Source organism: Ostrea edulis, chromosome 6 (assembly GCF_947568905.1).
Source record: "Ostrea edulis chromosome 6, xbOstEdul1.1, whole genome shotgun sequence".
NCBI lineage: Eukaryota > Metazoa > Mollusca > Bivalvia > Ostreida > Ostreidae > Ostrea > Ostrea edulis.
In genome coordinates this window covers 78,389,693-78,408,064 of record NC_079169.1, presented here as the reverse complement: position 1 = coordinate 78,408,064, position 18,372 = coordinate 78,389,693, and the positions used below count along the sequence as shown (strand labels likewise).

The 18,372-nt window shown below is 34.4% G+C and overlaps 1 protein-coding gene across 2 annotated transcripts; it reads right to left on the bottom strand.

Annotated features, from left to right (window-relative positions):
* Window positions 1–296: 296 nt before the first annotated feature.
* Window positions 297–6,321, bottom strand: LOC125683256 (uncharacterized). 2 transcript variants are annotated; one of them, XM_056140887.1, is made up of 7 exons: window positions 6,073–6,321; window positions 5,902–5,951; window positions 5,217–5,269; window positions 4,677–4,808; window positions 2,521–2,667; window positions 1,784–1,898; window positions 297–1,685 (listed from the first exon to the last, which is right to left on the bottom strand). In XM_056140887.1, the coding sequence occupies exons 1-7, from the start codon at window positions 6,073–6,075 to the stop codon at window positions 1,343–1,345; spliced, it is 843 nt and encodes a 280-aa protein (XP_055996862.1). In that variant the 5' UTR covers window positions 6,076–6,321; the 3' UTR covers window positions 297–1,342. The 2 variants fall into 2 exon arrangements, with proteins under 2 accessions (XP_055996862.1, XP_048780166.2); XM_048924209.2 differs by lacking the exon at window positions 6,073–6,321 and having other exon boundaries at window positions 5,902–6,034.
* Window positions 6,322–18,372: the final 12,051 nt, after the last annotated feature.

Genomic DNA, 18,372 nt, shown 5'->3' with positions numbered 1-18,372 from the left:
AGAAATTCATTTTTCAACAAGTTTTGCGTAAACTGGAATAGGTGTTTTCTAAATTGGCTACATGAAATCACATTTAGCGATGTACTTGATTTAGTGGTAGCAGCTTTCCACGAAAGGCGCTAAACAGAATACACAGCCAAATGTAGTGTTTACAGTATTCCTAGATTTGCATATTAAGTAATGACGTAACCGTGTCTAATAGAATGCGCCCATTGTTTTTGTCGGTGAATATAGAGGCTTTGTAAATAAAAGTAAGGAATGTATAGAGTTTATCCGCTAACAATAAAAGAACAATCTATGATTAAGGTTTATTTATTTCAAAGATATTACTCAATTACTTAGTAATGCGAAAAAGTGAAGACAAATCCTATAAATAATACAAAACTAAAGTAGGACAAATACTATCGCCCCTATACACACCAGAAATAGGATGAGGTGCCTCTATTGACCGGTTACACCCGCCCATGAGTTTAAATGGAGTAATCAGTATTCCAAACCCCATTTGGCTTAGGTGGGGTTAGAATATGGGTTCAAATTTTTCTTGGAAAAAAGAAGTTCAAAAACAGCAAGCCCAGGTTGACACAGGTTAGCATTATGGCCCATGGACCTTTTCTATATTTCAATGAAATGCATTATGTATATTTCTATAGATAACATATAATTGCCCAAGCTGTATTGTCCCTGATAATTTAAAAGAGAAGGGGCTATTGCAGAAGAGCTCCTACATGTGGCCCCAACTAGACCTAGACATATTTGAAGAAGTTCCAAGAGAATTTGATACATAACAATAAATCATGTTTGTATTTTTCTCTCGCTAGAAATAAAATTAAGTCAAGTAACAAAACGTGGTAAGATTTTCACAGCATGATATGTCAAAATATAAATTCCAACAGGTGCTAGTACAAGGAAACTTGGAGTTTTAGTATTCATATTAAAAAACTTTTGAAATTATATAAAAAAAATCGTTGAACGATAGCATCATTATAAATACATTTGGAATCAAACATACATACATATAACTAGTCAACAAAAATAGAATTCATTCAATGATCTTAACCTATACTTCCGATTAAAAAAATATCAATAAAGATCCATATCTTTATGCAGTATGAAAGATGAAGATAACGAATAGTGATGAATCTCATAACTCCTGTAAGCAATACAAAATAGATAGTTGAGCAAACACGGATATTTCATTCCTGAAAGTTTGACGTTTGAGATACCCCATTCACTTATTATGATTGAAACTATTGATACTTATCGAAAATAAAGAATCGGTATTCAACAATTCCACTCGCTTCTAGCTAGACTATATGGTCTGGAGTTTCCTGCACTACGTTGGTCAGTGGAGGGGTGTCTCAAACGTTCTTGCATTATCTCCTCCATCAGAAGTGTCTGTGCTGCTTTCACTTTCTCCATCCTCCAGTACGTGTGGCTTACGTATGATGACCGCACTGTACTGGTCTGCTGGGATATCCACTGACGTAAATTTAGGGAATATGATTCGACTGTATTTATGTGTCAAATGTTTTTCAAATTCTTTCTTACACATGATTTTCTTGACATTTTCACATTTTTCAGTCAAACTCTTGAAGTGAATCATCTGTATTTTTTGTGATCTTCTCTGTCGATCTGTTGACGTATCCATGACTTTCTGTACGTCATACATTCCTTGTCGTCTGCTTCTGGATAAATGGTTATAAATACACCCAGTAGAATTCTGTTTTACATACAATTATAACATACCTATGTATTGCCTTCTGTATCAATATTGCATACTCACCTAAACCGGTATAGTGTAAAACACAGAGTGAAACTAAAGATGTGCAGTATGATCATTCCCGCAAGCAACTGCTTAATACTTCTGCATTCTTGTTTGTTTACAGTCACATTGGGTACTTTAATAACGAAAATACGAATCGTTAATGACGAATGAATAGAAAGACTTGGTTTTATCAATGTAGAATTTACAAAACTGGTGTAATAACCTTTTTATGTTTTAAAGAAACTTCATTTTTGAAACTACATGAGAGTATGAACTGCAAAAACAGCATTACTTCATGCAGGTATACATAACGCGCTTCATGAAAACTATGCCTGCGTAAAGCGTCCCAGTTCATACCCTTGTGCATTAATTTTCAAAAACGAAGTTTATTTCTTATACATGTATTTACATTCTACTTTCATTTCTGCGGAAATACCCAGTCGTTAAAATAGACGTACCATATATATATATATATATATATATATATATATATATATATATACATACATGTATACATGTATGTGTCCATTCACGCGTTATTTCCGACAGCAACGCATTCATGAGGAAATGACCATCATTACAATTCATAATCGAAGATATGAAATGCAAAATTATTGGAAATGTAAATGTTTCAAAATGTCATTTTCAAACTATATTTCAATTGAGGAAAGAATTCACACACGCGTGCAAGTACAAAGTTTCAAGCATCGCAAAGCAAGCAAATTAATTTTCCTTGAATCAGATACTGAACTTACATGTAGATCTATTTCCATCCTCCATACATCTGACTAATTGATTGTGGGTTTCAGTTTCATTACTGTTACATCTCTCTTTACATGATTTTTCATAATATTCAGCTGAATACTCCATTCTGTAATCCTTTCCAAAGAATTCTACACATTCTAAAGTAAAGGCATATATTTAAGGGAAAAAAATTCAATTAGCATGAGCACTTCATGAAAGAGTATGCTGACGTGGAGCGGTGCAATTCATAGGCTCACATATGTATTTTGAAAACGAAAATTTACTTCTTATATTTGAATTCTATTTTCAATTCTGTTGGAATTCCCAGTATTTAAAATAGGCGTACTATATTTTTAAAGATTCATACGGGTATTGTTCACAACTGCAGCGCATTCATGAGGAAATGGCTATCTTTACAATTTGTAAAGTCATTAAAGGCAAACACATTGGAAATGTATATAGTACTTGATGATTTATATGTCGTCTTTAATTTAAAAAAAAAATGCATTGTTCTTAAAAATTCAAAGGTCAGTTTAAGTAGAGGTACTCAATATGTGTTCGTTTTTTTTTTGTTTTTTTTAAGAGAAGTGAATTGTTTACAATCCAATTGTTTGGAGGTTTTTTTAAACATCCCGAAAAAAGTTACTTACATATATATATATATATATATATAACTGCCTTAAGTGAAGAAATATTTAATATAAAAGCTCGGAGAATTTTACTTTATTTGGATACCCACATCCGCCCCTCCCCGGGGTTGAACTCATGACCTGCGGAACCAAATCTCCTAGCAGCATGTAACCAGCGCGTTAGGCCGCTCGACCATCTAGGCCAATCAAAAAACTTGCTTCCGATGACGATGGAATTCTCGCCACGCGGTCACTCGCTACACGGTCATTGAGAATGGAAATGGGATACAGTTATTTAAGTACATTTTAAGAGGATCATACAAGACACACATTGCATTTGAAATATTTTATATAAAGCACAGAAATAGCAATGACCTCTTAAATGAACATAGCTGCCCTAAGTGAAGAAATATTTAATATAAAGCACAGAAAATTTCACTTTATTTGGATACCCGCTTCAGCCCCTCCCCGTGGTTGAAATCATGACATTCGGAACCAAATCTCCTAGCAGCATGTAACCAGCGCGCTATATCTCTCGACTATCTTGGGAAATCTAAAACCTTGCCTTCGATGACGATGGAATTTTCGCTATGCTGTCACACGCTACATTGTCATTGAGAGTGGAAATGGATACATTTATTTAAACGTACATTTAAGAGGATCATACAAGATACACATGGGATTTGAAATATTTTATATAAAGCACGGAAATAGCAACGAAGACTTAAATAAGCATAACTGTCGTAAAAGAAGAAATATTTTGATATAAAGCATTTAATAGGGAAAGACTTATTACGGTTTTGCGTGCATTTAAAGAAATTTAGTGAGCTAAAATTCAACGGTTTGATTATCATCCCTTATCTATATCAAGTATTAATGATTTTTCTGCGATTTGTTTTTGCTCTATTTTATTAAATTGATCCACAAATGACTCAAAGAGAGCTATTTGAAGAAGAAAATTTGTATGCAAGTATAACACTTTGTTTTCATTTGGTTTGCATTGCTCTTGGTTTAAATCATAAAATAAATTTCTTGACTCGAGAATGTACTGGCTTCAGAGATAATCATTTACACTTTGGAGGATAGTAAAGAAATGAAATTATCAATGTTTTCTAAATCTCAAGGGGTTTGTCTCTGATGCAGTATTGAATTGATGTGGCGTCGGTGGCCTAGTGAGTCTCGACCGAAAGGTCGTGTGTTCGAGTCCTGGCCGCGGCAGGGCCGACGTTGTGTCCTTAGGAAAGGCAGTTTACATGAATTTCCTCACTCTACCCAAGTGTAAAAGGAGTACCTGACTACAGACAGTGAAAGATATTGTTAGAATGTTAGTGCTCTAGCGCCTGTAATGGCAGCTTGCACTGTATGCTTCCTAGGATACTGGGAAAATTCTAGATTGATATAAGGTCTGTCGGGGTAATAATGCTCTCTAAAGCGCTTTGAGCAGCATACGCTGGAAAAAGCGCGATATAAAACCAATCATTATTATTAATCATTATTATTATTATTATTATGTTTACAAGACAATTACACACACTCACCTCTATCCATACATCCCGTGTATCTGTCACAAACTTGATTTTCAGAACAGTTACAAGTCGCTCTACAGCGATATCCATAAGTATTTAGTCCACATGGTGTTGAACAGTCTTCTCCGAACGCCCCAAAGCATTCTACATGTATATACAATTTCTAAGTTGAGTAAATTTACAGAACAGAAACTTTTGCTCTAACTGACTACCGTTTATGATTCAGACGCTTGCCTCAATTAAACTCTCTAGATATATATAGTACAGCTAGTACTCTCTCTCTCTCTCTCTCTCTCTCTCTCTCTCTCTCTCTCTCTCTATTCATTTATCCATCTATATATATACGAGTTGTAGGAGTTATGAGATTGATCACTGTTCGTTATCTTTGCCTTTAATACGCTAGTATATTTTTCGATTTGGCTATAGACATAGAAATTTCCCTATCCTTAACATTAATTACAAGATTGTCACTATGATGGTAAACAGAACTTAGAAAAAATGCCTGAAAATATTAAACCTTATAATGAAAAAATATTCCAAAGTAAATCATACCTTTACAACTCCCATTCAGCAAATAATAATCTGGACAGCATTTCAATGTACCACTGAATAGAGAAAAATAGTTTTAATCAATTGGTATCCAACATATCGTTGTGGATGATCTAGTTGTTATAGAATTTTGACAGTTGATAGTACTTTAAAGATGGTGTGTTCAAAAAACCATATGACCCCGTGCGTGGCCAAGGTCGTGTATTTTGCACTCAAAAATTGATTTTTAAATTCATACTTCACATAAATGTAACATCGGCCTTTCTGATTACAAAGTATGAAATATCCATCCTGCATGGACTGTCCAAAGTTTTGACCATACTTAAAGTGACAGACAAATTGATATTGTACACTGACAAATTGTATACGAAAAGAATATGCGTCTTCGGAGCATTAAAGTATTCCGCAGACAATGCAGTTTGTGAGAATTGCTTTGACTGTTGATACACACGTAGTTATTTCTCTTGTGTTCCTATCGGTAGAATCGATATTTACATTAGTTTTTCTAACAGTGTTAATCTCACTGGAATGAGTGCTGATGTAATTTGAAAGCGACTACAGAATTCGATATTTTTTTCTTGAAAAACATTTTTTTTCTACATCTCATGGTTTCTTATAACATACATCTATGTGAAACTATTAAGCCAAAATGTGAATTCTAATATAAGATTTAAAAACAAACACGTACTTTTGATTTCCACACACATTTCCCACCACTTTCTGTGCACAAATGTCCAACTGTAAATGATAATTCAGCAACAATATCACTATTGTTTGAGGAGCCATGATAATAATCCAGCGGTCTTTGAAATTTACAATTCCAAAATGGCTTTGATTAAATGATATTTCATTAACATACCATGTTATGTTTCCTTGTTCAGTTGAAATTAAGAATTTCCTTCTTCTAATTATCATTAGAACTATTAATATATCCTTGTTATAATATTTTGATACCCATGTCATGGTGTCATTAGTATTCGGTACGCATATATTTTCATTACAGTTGATAAAATATAATAAATTTTTAACAGTAAAGCATCGAAGGAGGAGAAAAGGATGGAAGTCAGTTGATTCGTGATATGAGCTTTAGAATTTAGATACAAAGCTTGCGGAGCTCAAGAAAGCATAAAAAATATTAGTTTGTCTCATGAAACGGCGATGATAACTAACAATGATCGATCTCCTAACTCCAACAATTTCCTTCCTCTAATTATTATCAGGATTATTATATATCCTTGTTATAGTATTTTGATACCCATGCTGTGGTTTAATTAGTATTCGTTGAGAATATACTGTAAATGGGGAAATGATTGCAGTGGCTTTATTTTCGCTATGTTCGCGCTCGGGGATTTTTCTGCGAAATTAAAACAACCGCAATCATGTGACATAATACGTTTAGAACAGTTATAGAATTTGAATTCCACTAAAATAAAACTACCGCAATTACAACAATAAGAAAAACCGCGAACATTTAGAACCGCAAAATTAAAACCTAGACTTGCTCAAGTCTCCATGTTTAATAATCAGTGCTCTCTTTAATACTTCTGATAATGCCAAACATATGTTTGGTGATATTAAGTATGGTAGAGAGCAGAGAAACACAGTCAAATTAGGATGGAATGATAATGTAATAAAAACAACATAGAGACTTGAGGAAGTCCATTAAAACCACTTACAGCATTTTCATAACAGTTGATCTAACATAATAGATTTTTTAAAAAGTAAAACATTGTTGGATGGGAGTCAGTAGACTCATAATGTGAATTTTAGAATTTAAATGCAGAGCTCAAGAAAGGATAAGAATATTATCCTGTATCATGGAAAGGTAATGATATCGAACAATGATCTATCTCATAACTCCAATAAGAAATGAAAAATTAAAAGATGGACAAACGCGGACCTCTGGGTATATCTGAAGTGGAATCGGGTTCCTAGGAGGAGTAAGTATCCCCTTTCGACCGGTCACACCAGCCGTGACGCGTATATCACTGGTATTAAACGGATGTACGTAACTGCAGTTACGTACATCACAAGATGGCGGAAGAAGAAACAGGTAAATTAGAATAGCGATGTTTTTGTCTTTTAGAAAGCAAAGTGAAATACACTTTACGAAAGATGATGTCTATTTATATCAATAGTTCACAATTGTACCCAAAGTCTTCATGATACTGTCCCGAATTTGTTGCAATCGGTATTTGAAATACGTAGATTGATGTACGTAACTTTCACAATATGATGTACGCAACTTTCTGATTTGCACATAAAAGATGTACGTAACTCAAAAGATGTCCATTAAACTTTTATTCATTTGTTCATTCAAAAAGCACGATAGAATGCCTTCATCAATAAAAATCACATGTTAAATAATGCTACCAACATGCCATCAAATCAAACTTTCAATTTAAGCTCTTTTAAGAAGATTTAGGATCGTTCTTTCATATCTATGATGTAGTACCTATAATGCTATAAGTTGAAGAGCAATCAATCAAAAAATGGTACAATCACTGATAAACTTCATTCAAAGTACGCCACAAATATTGTTCAACTGTAACCAAACTCGTTAATGTATGAGCAAGTATAACATAGGCCATGTTTTTGTAACAAAAGGATAAGGGACCGTTCATTTAACTTGGTTGGTTGGTTGGTGGTTGTGGTGGTGGTGGGGGGGGGGGGGGGGGGGGTCGCGACAGAATTTCACAATAAGAATTTTCACAAAAATCGGATGAAAATGGCTTTCAACATATTTTTTTGTGGAGTAATTGTAATTTTATATGAAGAAATATGGAAATTTCGACGTTTTACAACACTTATGTATATCATGCATATGCAGACGAGAACGCGTGAAACGATATTAAAATAATGTCGACCCGTTACACCCGCCGTGAGCCCTATATCTTGATCAGGTAAACGGAGTTATTCGTAGTCAAAATTAGTGTGCCATGAACGGCCTAACAATTGGTACGAAACATGTCAAACAGCATTTGACACAATGATAGTTTGTATTGGCAAACTGGATCGTTATAACGACCATGGAATTTGCAAAATGCTGACATTAAACGAGACTGTTGAAACCCCTGTACCATCAACTTGTTTGTCAGTAGCCTGCCTCGATTTAAAAACTGATCATACGGAGAACAAGGTCTTGCATAACGAATCAATTGAGAGATATAAACACCATATGCAGGTGATAATGGAATATTGCTACATAAATATGGGAAGTTGACGATGGAGAAGCTGAAATCATGTCGTTTATCATAAAGTTGAGGTGTTAGTTTGCCGTTAATATCTACTGTCAATAAAATATCTAAGTATGAAGCGTGAAGCAGAAGTGGACGACTCTGTGGTGTCTTTTATTTTGAGTTCACAGGGATATATCAAATCGACATATGAATGGACTTTAGCGTTGTTGATAGATAAAACGTCATCGATATATCTAAATGTCAAATTGGAAGCTAAAGCAACAAATTTTTTCTTACGTAGAATTTTCTGAAGAAATTTTGCTTCATTTGAATATAAAATGAAACCAGCTAACAAAGGAGCACAATTCGTGCCCATGGGAATTCCAACAGACTTTTCGATTGATTTGTTTCCGCCACATTCAACAATTTCTTAGTTATATTGTGGCGCCCAGTTTTTGTTGGTGGAAGAAAGAACCCAGATACAATGTACCTGGGAAGAGACCACCGACCTTCCGAAAGTAAACTGGGAAACTTTCTCACTTACCGGCGCGAGCTCCATTAGAACCCGCGCCGACCAGAGGGAGAGTCCGTGTGATTTTGAGCGCGATGCTCTAAGCACTCGACCACGGAGGCCCCGACTATTCGAAGATCTGATCACCAAAGACCACGATGACAATATCAATGAGGAACTATAGCATATTTTTTTTTCAACTTCAGAATACTTGTACGTGGAATCAGAGTGGTGTTTACCAAATTAATTTTTTGGATGACTGATCACTATAGATGAACGTTTCCGTATGCCAGATTTGTTGAAGAAGCACTGTATATAATGTCAAAAAACTCTGGTCTTTAATATGTGAGGAATGGTCGTGTAAAGTGTTGAAAAGTCATACGTTTAGATGTTGTTGATTTGGGGAAAGTTTTGCGATTTCAAATTTACTAAAAAAAACTTAGAATTTTTCAGAATCCACATTTGATTTACACAACTTCTAGTATATGTAGTGGCATAGTGCGTTTGAAGTTTCTCGTTCACAATTGTTGATAGTTTGATGAAGAAGAAAAATTTACGCTTGGTAGAATACTTACTGGATCCAGCAATGTATCTTTGTTGGTAAGGGTTTTTATGAAGTTTCGGAATCCAATATTGGTGTGGTTATTCGTATTCATCCGACTGATTGACTGGGATATTAAATGTGTCTAAAAGCGAAGCATGGATTGAAAGATTTTCATCTTTTGATGGTCAATTGAAGTATAAGAAGGATTATCAAAAGTGGAATGCCAAGGTCGCTTAAAATACACTTATAATAATGAGCGTTAGAAAAAAAGACAATGTTTTTTTTTTTTTACAAACTAGAACCATCAAATTTTCCTCATATAACCTATCTAATTCTTTTATTACCTGGTTTACTAAACAGAGAAGGATAGATGGTACGTACTTTTGTTTTGATGTGTCTAATGCGGTATTTTAATATTCCTCTTACACTTTTAATCAATTCTGACAATGTATCAAGTTTTTCTTTTCATTAGTTCATAATCTTCGAAAGAATTCATATTAGAGATGGAATTCTGTCGCTATTTGAAAGACCGATGATCTCTTTATTTAAGTACTGCTCCACATAAGAGTCAGGCAGGTCGTATAATAGGCGTGGTACATGAATATCTTAAACTTAGAAATTTCTGTTTGAAAACATTTATTTGAGTGTAGTATACCTATCAATGGTAAAATTTTACCATGTCCTTCTTTTAGTGTGTGATCCCAGGTCTGAAGCCAAATGCACATTCTTGTATGAAAATAACTGAATATGTGCTATTTTCAGAATTCAATAAATCATATTCCCAAATGAATATTAGAAAGTTTCAATTTTTAGGTAATTACTATATTCATACTCAATCCTGAGGAGTAACTAAAATTTTGTGTAAATTATTGTTGGCATAGATATCGACTTTTAAAATTTTATAAAAAAAACCTTATTTGCCATACGAGTTATGTCCCTTTGGTACACAAAACGTAGGTGGCGGTTAAAAATCAAGATGACAGCATCCACTGATGCATGATGTCTGCTCTGCAACAGTATTTTGATAACCCTTGTGGAACCTATCACATATTTACACCGGAGACAGCTCTAATTTATTTGAAAGATTGTTCAAGAGCAATTCTAGGACATTTAAGATCGTGCAATTTGAGTGAGAAGTCCGTGAACCTGGACTACTTGCCATCCGTTCTGCCCTCTGGCATTCGGATTTAGATCAAAACGTTACTGTTTGTACCAACCACAGATACAGTCACGGAATCTACAGGAAACCATCGCATAAATGTGGATTTCCTGGTCATCCTCTCGATTGCAAGTGTAAGCCACAGAAAGGCATGAATCTGGATGTGATTTTTGGCTGAACTTGAATGACAGAGGTGAGTGTTCCTAACAAAATTTAACTTTATTTCTAAGAATACCTCATTAGTTTAAAGTTTAATTTTCATTTACTATTCTAAAAATATACACATACATGTACAATATGCATTTTGTGTTTTTATGATACTATTCACTAATGGAGAATATGATTTGCAGGAGGTATTAGATTAGGTTAAGGTAAATTATTGTATTGCAGATTTGTTGGGATTCAATACACTTCCATGCAAGGTGAAGATAACGAACAGTGATCAATCTCATAACTCCTACAAGCAATACAAAATAGATAGTTGAGCAAACACGGACCCCTGGACACACCAGAGGTGGGATCAGGTGCCTAGGAGGAGTAAGCATCCCCTGTTCCATGTACTATGAACATACTGTAGGCTGAAGATCAACTATATATTAAACATTATGAACTGACAATCTGCTTACCTATAGCTCTGAATTAAAATTATTACAAATTTTACTAGGACCTTTAGGGTACTATGCCTCTGGAAAGTGAATGGAATGTTAATTTTTTAAAAATTGTTTTTACTTAATTGTCCCACATTACTTATTATTACATTATCATTAAAGAAACCAATAGCAGAATAATATATAGATCAGTTAACTTCTTCTTTAAATAATTTATGTGACAATTATTGCATGAAATTGTATTGATTATGATTTTTCACGAATACTTTACACTTATTCTGAATGTTTCAAAACCTTTTAAACATTTTTTAAGATTTAGTGTTGAGGCAATCCCTTGGTTGTGCGAATTCAAGTTATGTTATGTCATGACCCTTTGAAGCTAGGTTGGGTCATAATATGGGGTCAAAGTCTAAAAGGTTAACTATCCCAACATTCTCACTAATAATGCAAAAATTGAATCTCCCCTAACAATTTTTGAATCTTATATATATTATATTTTGGTTTGAATTAATGATTGATTATCCTGACTAAAGGGCAGCTATAATTTATAAGCTTACAATTATATTTTCTTCTTTTCCAGCTGACAAAGAAAGAACAGACATTTCCAGTATAAGGAAACTATTAAAATTCTAAAGACAAGTGTTCTATGTTAGATTTTGTCCATCAATGTCAATATGTATTCCAAATCTAAACTGATGGAATTGTTCCCTGGGATTCAAAAACACCAGATTGATAAAGCACATTGACATGCATTTATGCATGGTCCTGATGGAAGGTAACAGACAGTTGAGGCTACAACCCATCACAGATAGAAGATGGACAAAACAAAACTGGTTCATGCTGTTAAATTCTTCAGTGATCATACCTTTACCCAAATGGTGTCATATGGTACAAGGAACATTACTTTAGAAACCTCTACAAAGTTTCTGCTCAGAATCAAGATTTGCACCTCTGGTTATCCGGGAGGGGGGTCCCATACCAAACCATATTATACAAATAAATTGCATATCCTAGTTGTACTTGACCAACCAGAGACTAGACTATGATAAGAATTGAAATAAATTATTTTGGAATATATAGTGTTTCACTAACACATCTTGTTCCTTAAATGTGTTATCAATCCCATGAAAGTGTATCTTAGCCTTGATGATACATTTAATGAGGTGAAAGGTTCAGATCAAAGTTGTAAAAGCGATCATTTTAAAAGAACAGAAGAAAAAATCTAGAACAATAATTTTTTTCTAATTGACATGATGTAAAATCTTTAGCTAGGTGATATTGCATTTATTAGACATTAACCCGTGTATGCACGGGTGGATATAAGATAATCATAGTGAATTTGGAAGTAAAAATCAGAAATTGAAGTTTTGAAGTCTTAATTGAATAAAAGAAGAAAATACAAGATTATTTTTGATTACATGGGACTTCGTTGTGATTGTTTCTTGTTTGAAAGGGGAACTTGTATACTGAATAATGCATAAATTTGACATCTCCATATATAAGTTAAATAGTTTTGAAATTTTATTAAACCATCATTTCAAACTAGAACCTGGTAGTTATTTCAATGAATGTTGATTAAACTCTTTTAAAAGCTATGCAATTATTGCCAATACAATTTGTGATACATGTACAATGTATATATAGAAATCATGGACATTTGAAAAAAAATATAAACAATACATCGATATAATTAAAGAGTTTTTATGATCTGAGTACAATTGTACATGCACCATGTATGATAAAAATGAGATTTACTTGAAAACAACGAAATTCCGATTTCCTGTCAATTAAGCTCACCTAAGCATCACAAAGCATCTTTGGATGATTCGGGAATTCAAGTTTGTTGAAATGAAAGGTCATGTCCCTTTCAAAGGAGAGCTAATCACAAAAATTGGGTGGGGTCACTTTGATAAAAATCAAGAACCATTGGGCCAGAAAAGCTAAGATTTTCATGAAAGCTTCCTGACATAGTGGTTATTCAAGTTTGTTAAAATCATGACCCCTGGGGGTATGTTGGGGCCACAATACAAGATCAAAGTTATGTATGGGAATATATAAAGAGCATCTTTAAAAATCTTCTTCTCAAGAACCCATGGGTCAGAAGAGTGGAGAATTACCTGAAAGGTTCCTGATATAGAGTTAGATTCAAATTTGTTCAGATCATGGCCCCCGGGGGTAGGATAGGACCACAATAGGAGATCAAAGTTTTACATGCAGTTATATAGAAAAATCTTCTACTCCAGAAGACTATGCCAATTTCAATCAAACTTTGAATAAATCATCCTTGGGTGAAGGGGATGCAAGTTTGTTCAAATGAAGGGCGATGCCTCCCTTCAAAAGGGAGATAATCATAAAAATGCAAAAATAGGTTGGCGTCATTTAAAAATCTTCTCAAGAACTACTGGGCCAGAAAAGTTGAAATTTACAAGAAAGTTTCCTGACAAAGTGGAAATTCAAGTTTGTAAAAATCATGACCCCCTGGGGATGATTTTCTATTCAATAGAAAAAAAATTAATGGTAACAATATTTTTTCCACTATTATATTGACTTCAGTTGAATATGTCAATAAAGCAGTTTTTATTTTTGTCTAAAATATTTACTCCTTCTGCATGTAAAACTTATACGGTACCAATTTTGATGCACCAGATGCGCATTTCGACAAATAATGTCTCTTCAGTGATGCTCAACCGAAATGTTTGAAATCCGAAATAACAATGAAGTTTTAGAGCTATTATAGCCAAAAACAGCGTGCCAAAAAAAAGGTGGAGTTAAATTCGTCTAAGGATAAGAGCTATGCATGAGGGAGATAATCCTTAATTTTGAAGTGAATTTCTAAATTTTATAACAGCAATTAAATATACATCCGTATTTTTAAGCTAGTAACGAAGTACTTAGCTACTGGGCTGTAGAGACCCTCGGGGACTAACAGTCCACCAGCAGAGGCCTCGACCCAGGGGTCATAATGTAAAACTTATACGGTACCAATTTTGATGCACCAGATGCGCATTTCGACAAATAATGTCTCTTCAGTGATGCTCAACCGAAATGTTTGAAATCCGAAATAACAATGAAGTTTTAGAGCTATTATAGCCAAAAACAGCATGGATTCCGAATTTGAAAAGAAATAATGTTCTTTTCCATGGCACCAACATTCTCATATCAAATTTGTAGAAATTTAAAATCCTAACATCAATAGCAGCAAGTTTTCAAGATGATATACTTAGATTACTAAGAAAATTGTATTTTAAATTGCAATGAAATATGCATCTGGCATATCATGACAAAATGCATCATTTTGTTTCCATGGAAACACAGCTTGGAAGACAGCTTCCTTAATATGTCTCATTGTTATATGACAGTATTACAGCTGTAGTTCCAATGCATGTTGAATAAGCATTCATATATTTCAAGCTACATGCGGGAATTTTTATCCAAAATTCAAATTTGCCTCTAAAATAGCTTTTTTAGAATGTATCAAATATACCTATTTTTCAGACAGAAATAAAACCATAGAAATGTTCAAATCATTAACTAAATATCAAACTATATAACAAAAATACTACAAAATATTATTTTATGATGATTTGATATAAAATCAAACAACTAAATCCAGCATATTTGAATAAAAATTGTCATTTTTTATTTAACGTGTTACCATGGCAATGGGAGTTGCATAGCAATCAAACTATGATGATTTTACATTACTTATGTGAGATTAAGTTGTAACAGTGCGAGCCGGACCCCTTATTTAAATGTTGAAGTGGTTACAGAGAATGGCTGTTAATGAGAAATCATTACAATTTTAAATGCTAGTTTTAGTAACAAGCATGCATTTACACAATTTTTTTTTTTCATTTACAAGCATAACTAAAATAAATGATTTTATGACTGATAGTGCTAGATATATCCAGTCTTGGGATTTTAGATTTTTTTACTTGAGAAAATGTTGAAAAAAGGGAGAAATCCAAATTTGACTCATTATTGATTATCTCCCTTTTTCATAGACATTGACTAGATATTACAATTAACATTAAGGTATTTTCTTTTATATCAACAGTTTCTTTAAACTCTATATTTCATTACAATAAATTCATTTTAAAACAATTATATTAGATTTGTGCATTATTTAATTTTTAAATCTCACTATTATACCACAAACTACTTGGATAATAGTCATTGAATATGTCTTCAACTGGGTGATCGTTACTATGGAAACCAAACAGGTGTAAGAAAAAAATTGAGGTTATATTTTCGCTTCTAAAGGCAAAAGGTATCATCATGCCAAGTTTCATCAAAATCGACAGACCTTGATGTGCCACTCCCTGCCTGACTCTTATATGGAATAGTACTTAAGACCTTTTAGAATAGCATGATTCGATGAAAGGTGAAGATAACGAACAGTGATCAATCTCATAAATCCTATAAGCAATAGAAAATAGAGAGTTGGACAAATACGGACCCCTGGACACACCAGAGGTGGGATCAGATGCCTAGGAGGAGTAAGCATCCCCTGTCGACCGGTCACACCTACCGTGAGCCCTATATTTATATCTTGATCTGGTAAATATGGAGTTATATGTAGTCAATATCAGTGTGCCAAGAATGGTCAAACAATCGGTATAAAACACGTCAGACAGCATTTGACTCAATGATAGGTTGTATTGGAAAACTAGATCGTTATAACGATCATAGAATTTGGTGTGTTTCATACCCATTGTTAGGCCGTTCTTGACATACGATTTTGATTATGAATTACTCCGTGTACTTGATCAAGATATAGGCCTCAGGAAAGGTGTAACCAGTCGACAGGGGATGCTTACTCCTCTAAGACAGCTGCTCCTACCTCCTACCGCGTGTTTGCCTTACTCTTAATTTTGTATTTTTAACAATGTAATGGGATCCATGGGATTTGTCAATGTTCGTTATCTTCGCTTGGTCTTTTGCTAAAATATATTGTCAGTTGTCTGAAAATCCTTTATTTTTTGAAAAATACAATATGTAACATATATCAATTATTTCATTATAACACAAATTCTAGTACGCCATGAAGTCCTTGATGTTTCTAGGGGGGGGGGGGGGGGGGGACACCATATTCTACCAAGCGCTAATATAGGTTGTATTGGAAACGGGTTTTCATTGTTCAATTTCCGTTGACAGTTTCCCAAGCAAAGAGTCACTGAAGACGGAATAAAATGACCATTAAGTTCAAGGTTTTTTTCTGAGAATTTTTCGGAAGTCACACGGATGCATGTCTGTTTTCCTGACTGTATTTCAAGAATGTAAGATCTTTGAATATAGTGTTGATGGTCAACTACTGTTGGAGTACATTTGTTTTCGTGTCGTTTGACAATAGTTTCTTCATGATAGAGATGATGCAATTCTTTTCCAGAATCTGCATCAAAGTTCAGCTTTTGTTTTAGGTGTTCCTTAATATTCTGAATGCTAACTGTATAAGGTACCAAAGGTGAAAGTAGTGAGCATGATGATACCAGATAAGTCAGTTTTCAGACATTGTGCTTGAGGCATTCCCAGCATATCAACTACAGGATTTCAGTATTTCGATACACGAGTATGCATGTAGCCCTGTATCGGTCAGAACATGTACGTACAAGTTGCTCCATCGTCTGGAACTTTGTTTGTACATGCGAGACGATACTTTTAAAACATACCCCAGCTGCCCTTATCACTCCATGAAGTGCCAAGATTTAATTTTTTAAACATGCAAAACAATTCATAATTTCTATATTGCATTTAATATGTAAGTAGAAAAGGTTGATTTCAATAGGCTTACCAAGTAATTATTACCATGCTTCTTCGGCATCTGGTGGTTTTGACGTAGAAAGACAACGATGAATTTCAAGCACTTACGAAAATTCCGCCGTATGATTGTCCAATCAACATACACCTTTCATATTTGTGTTCGGGAATACAAAATAGCCAAAAATAGCAGGATGCAGTTAGTGATCTTTTTCAATTACCCTTTAAATGAAATTTAAGCAAATGATATTGAGCTTGTTCACTCGTATACCGAGAATCCAGATCGACTTGTCAGTAAGTGTTCAACATGCTATAAGTGACAATCTTATGGGAACGACCGAGTCCGTCGATTAAAATGTTTAAGGAACCAGAAGAGATGTTTATGTGCTGAGGATTTTATTTCGATTTGTAAAACTAAATAGCTTCTGAAGCGAGGAGGTTTCAAAAATAGATGTCGGAGTTATAAACTTTCTTTATTATACATATATGCAAGACTCTAAAGTGCGATGGTCGCTCCAAAGTACGATGGTCACGCCAAAGTGCGATGGTCTGCGCCAAAGTGCGATGGTTTCTTAGCGTTACGAACACCAAAGTGCGATAGCCACATCAAAATCCAAAGGTGTGGAGTTCAGTAACGTTTGTGACGTCATTCTTAACGTATTTCAAAATAAAACCGAAGAAATGGAACACGGACGACAGCAACGGCAAGGTATACAAGGTTGAGGATAGTGAGAACGGTAAAGTACATTTGTTGTCCAACTATCTTCTTCGCCCAAACATTCTTTGATTCATGATCATTTATTACTTGTGACGTACACGTAATAAAAACCTGGGGGTATGCTATAATGCAAAACATTCTATACGATTTCGCATTGGAAAATTTTGTGTTTAATAACAGACAACTAGATGGTAATGAAATGAGTTGAACTTCTTATTTTTATGTATGGATTTTGCACTGATATATTAGTGAAACAACGCACGGTTGGTTCAGTCTGTACCAAAACACTTGTCGTTTACAAACCAATGGATTTCGGCGTGTCAGACCATCGCACTTTGGCGCATGAGTGTGGACCATCGCATTTTGGCGTGTCACATCATCGGGGTTGGCGGAGACCATCGGGGTTTGGCGTGACCATCGCATTTTGGAGTCCCATCGCACTTTGGAGTCTTACATATATACCAGCGGTTCGAATTTTTCAAATGAGTTTGGTGCCTGTGCGTTGCATCACAGGACCCATATAACAGAAACGAGTTTAAGAAAACAACAACGAAAAGGCAACTTTTTATATCCCTGCCCTGAAATGGCTCGGAGCATATGGTGTTACCCCTTTCCATCCATCTTTTTGTCACTCCGTTATAGTTCACCGGACTTGTTTTACCTGTGTTTGTAGATAATGAGCT

Excerpts from the sequence above, each read along its gene's own strand:
- LOC125683256 (XM_048924209.2), bottom strand. The coding sequence starts at position 5,999 with ATGGCTCCTCAAACAATAGTGATATTGTTGCTGAATTATCATTTACAG. Across the intron at positions 1,899-2,520 it reads GGATGGAAATAGATCTACAT|TACCCAATGTGACTGTAAAC; the intron begins GTAAGTTCAGTA and ends TCGTTATTAAAG. Across the intron at positions 1,686-1,783 it reads TTTACACTATACCGGTTTAG|AAGCAGACGACAAGGAATGT; the intron begins GTGAGTATGCAA and ends CCATTTATCCAG.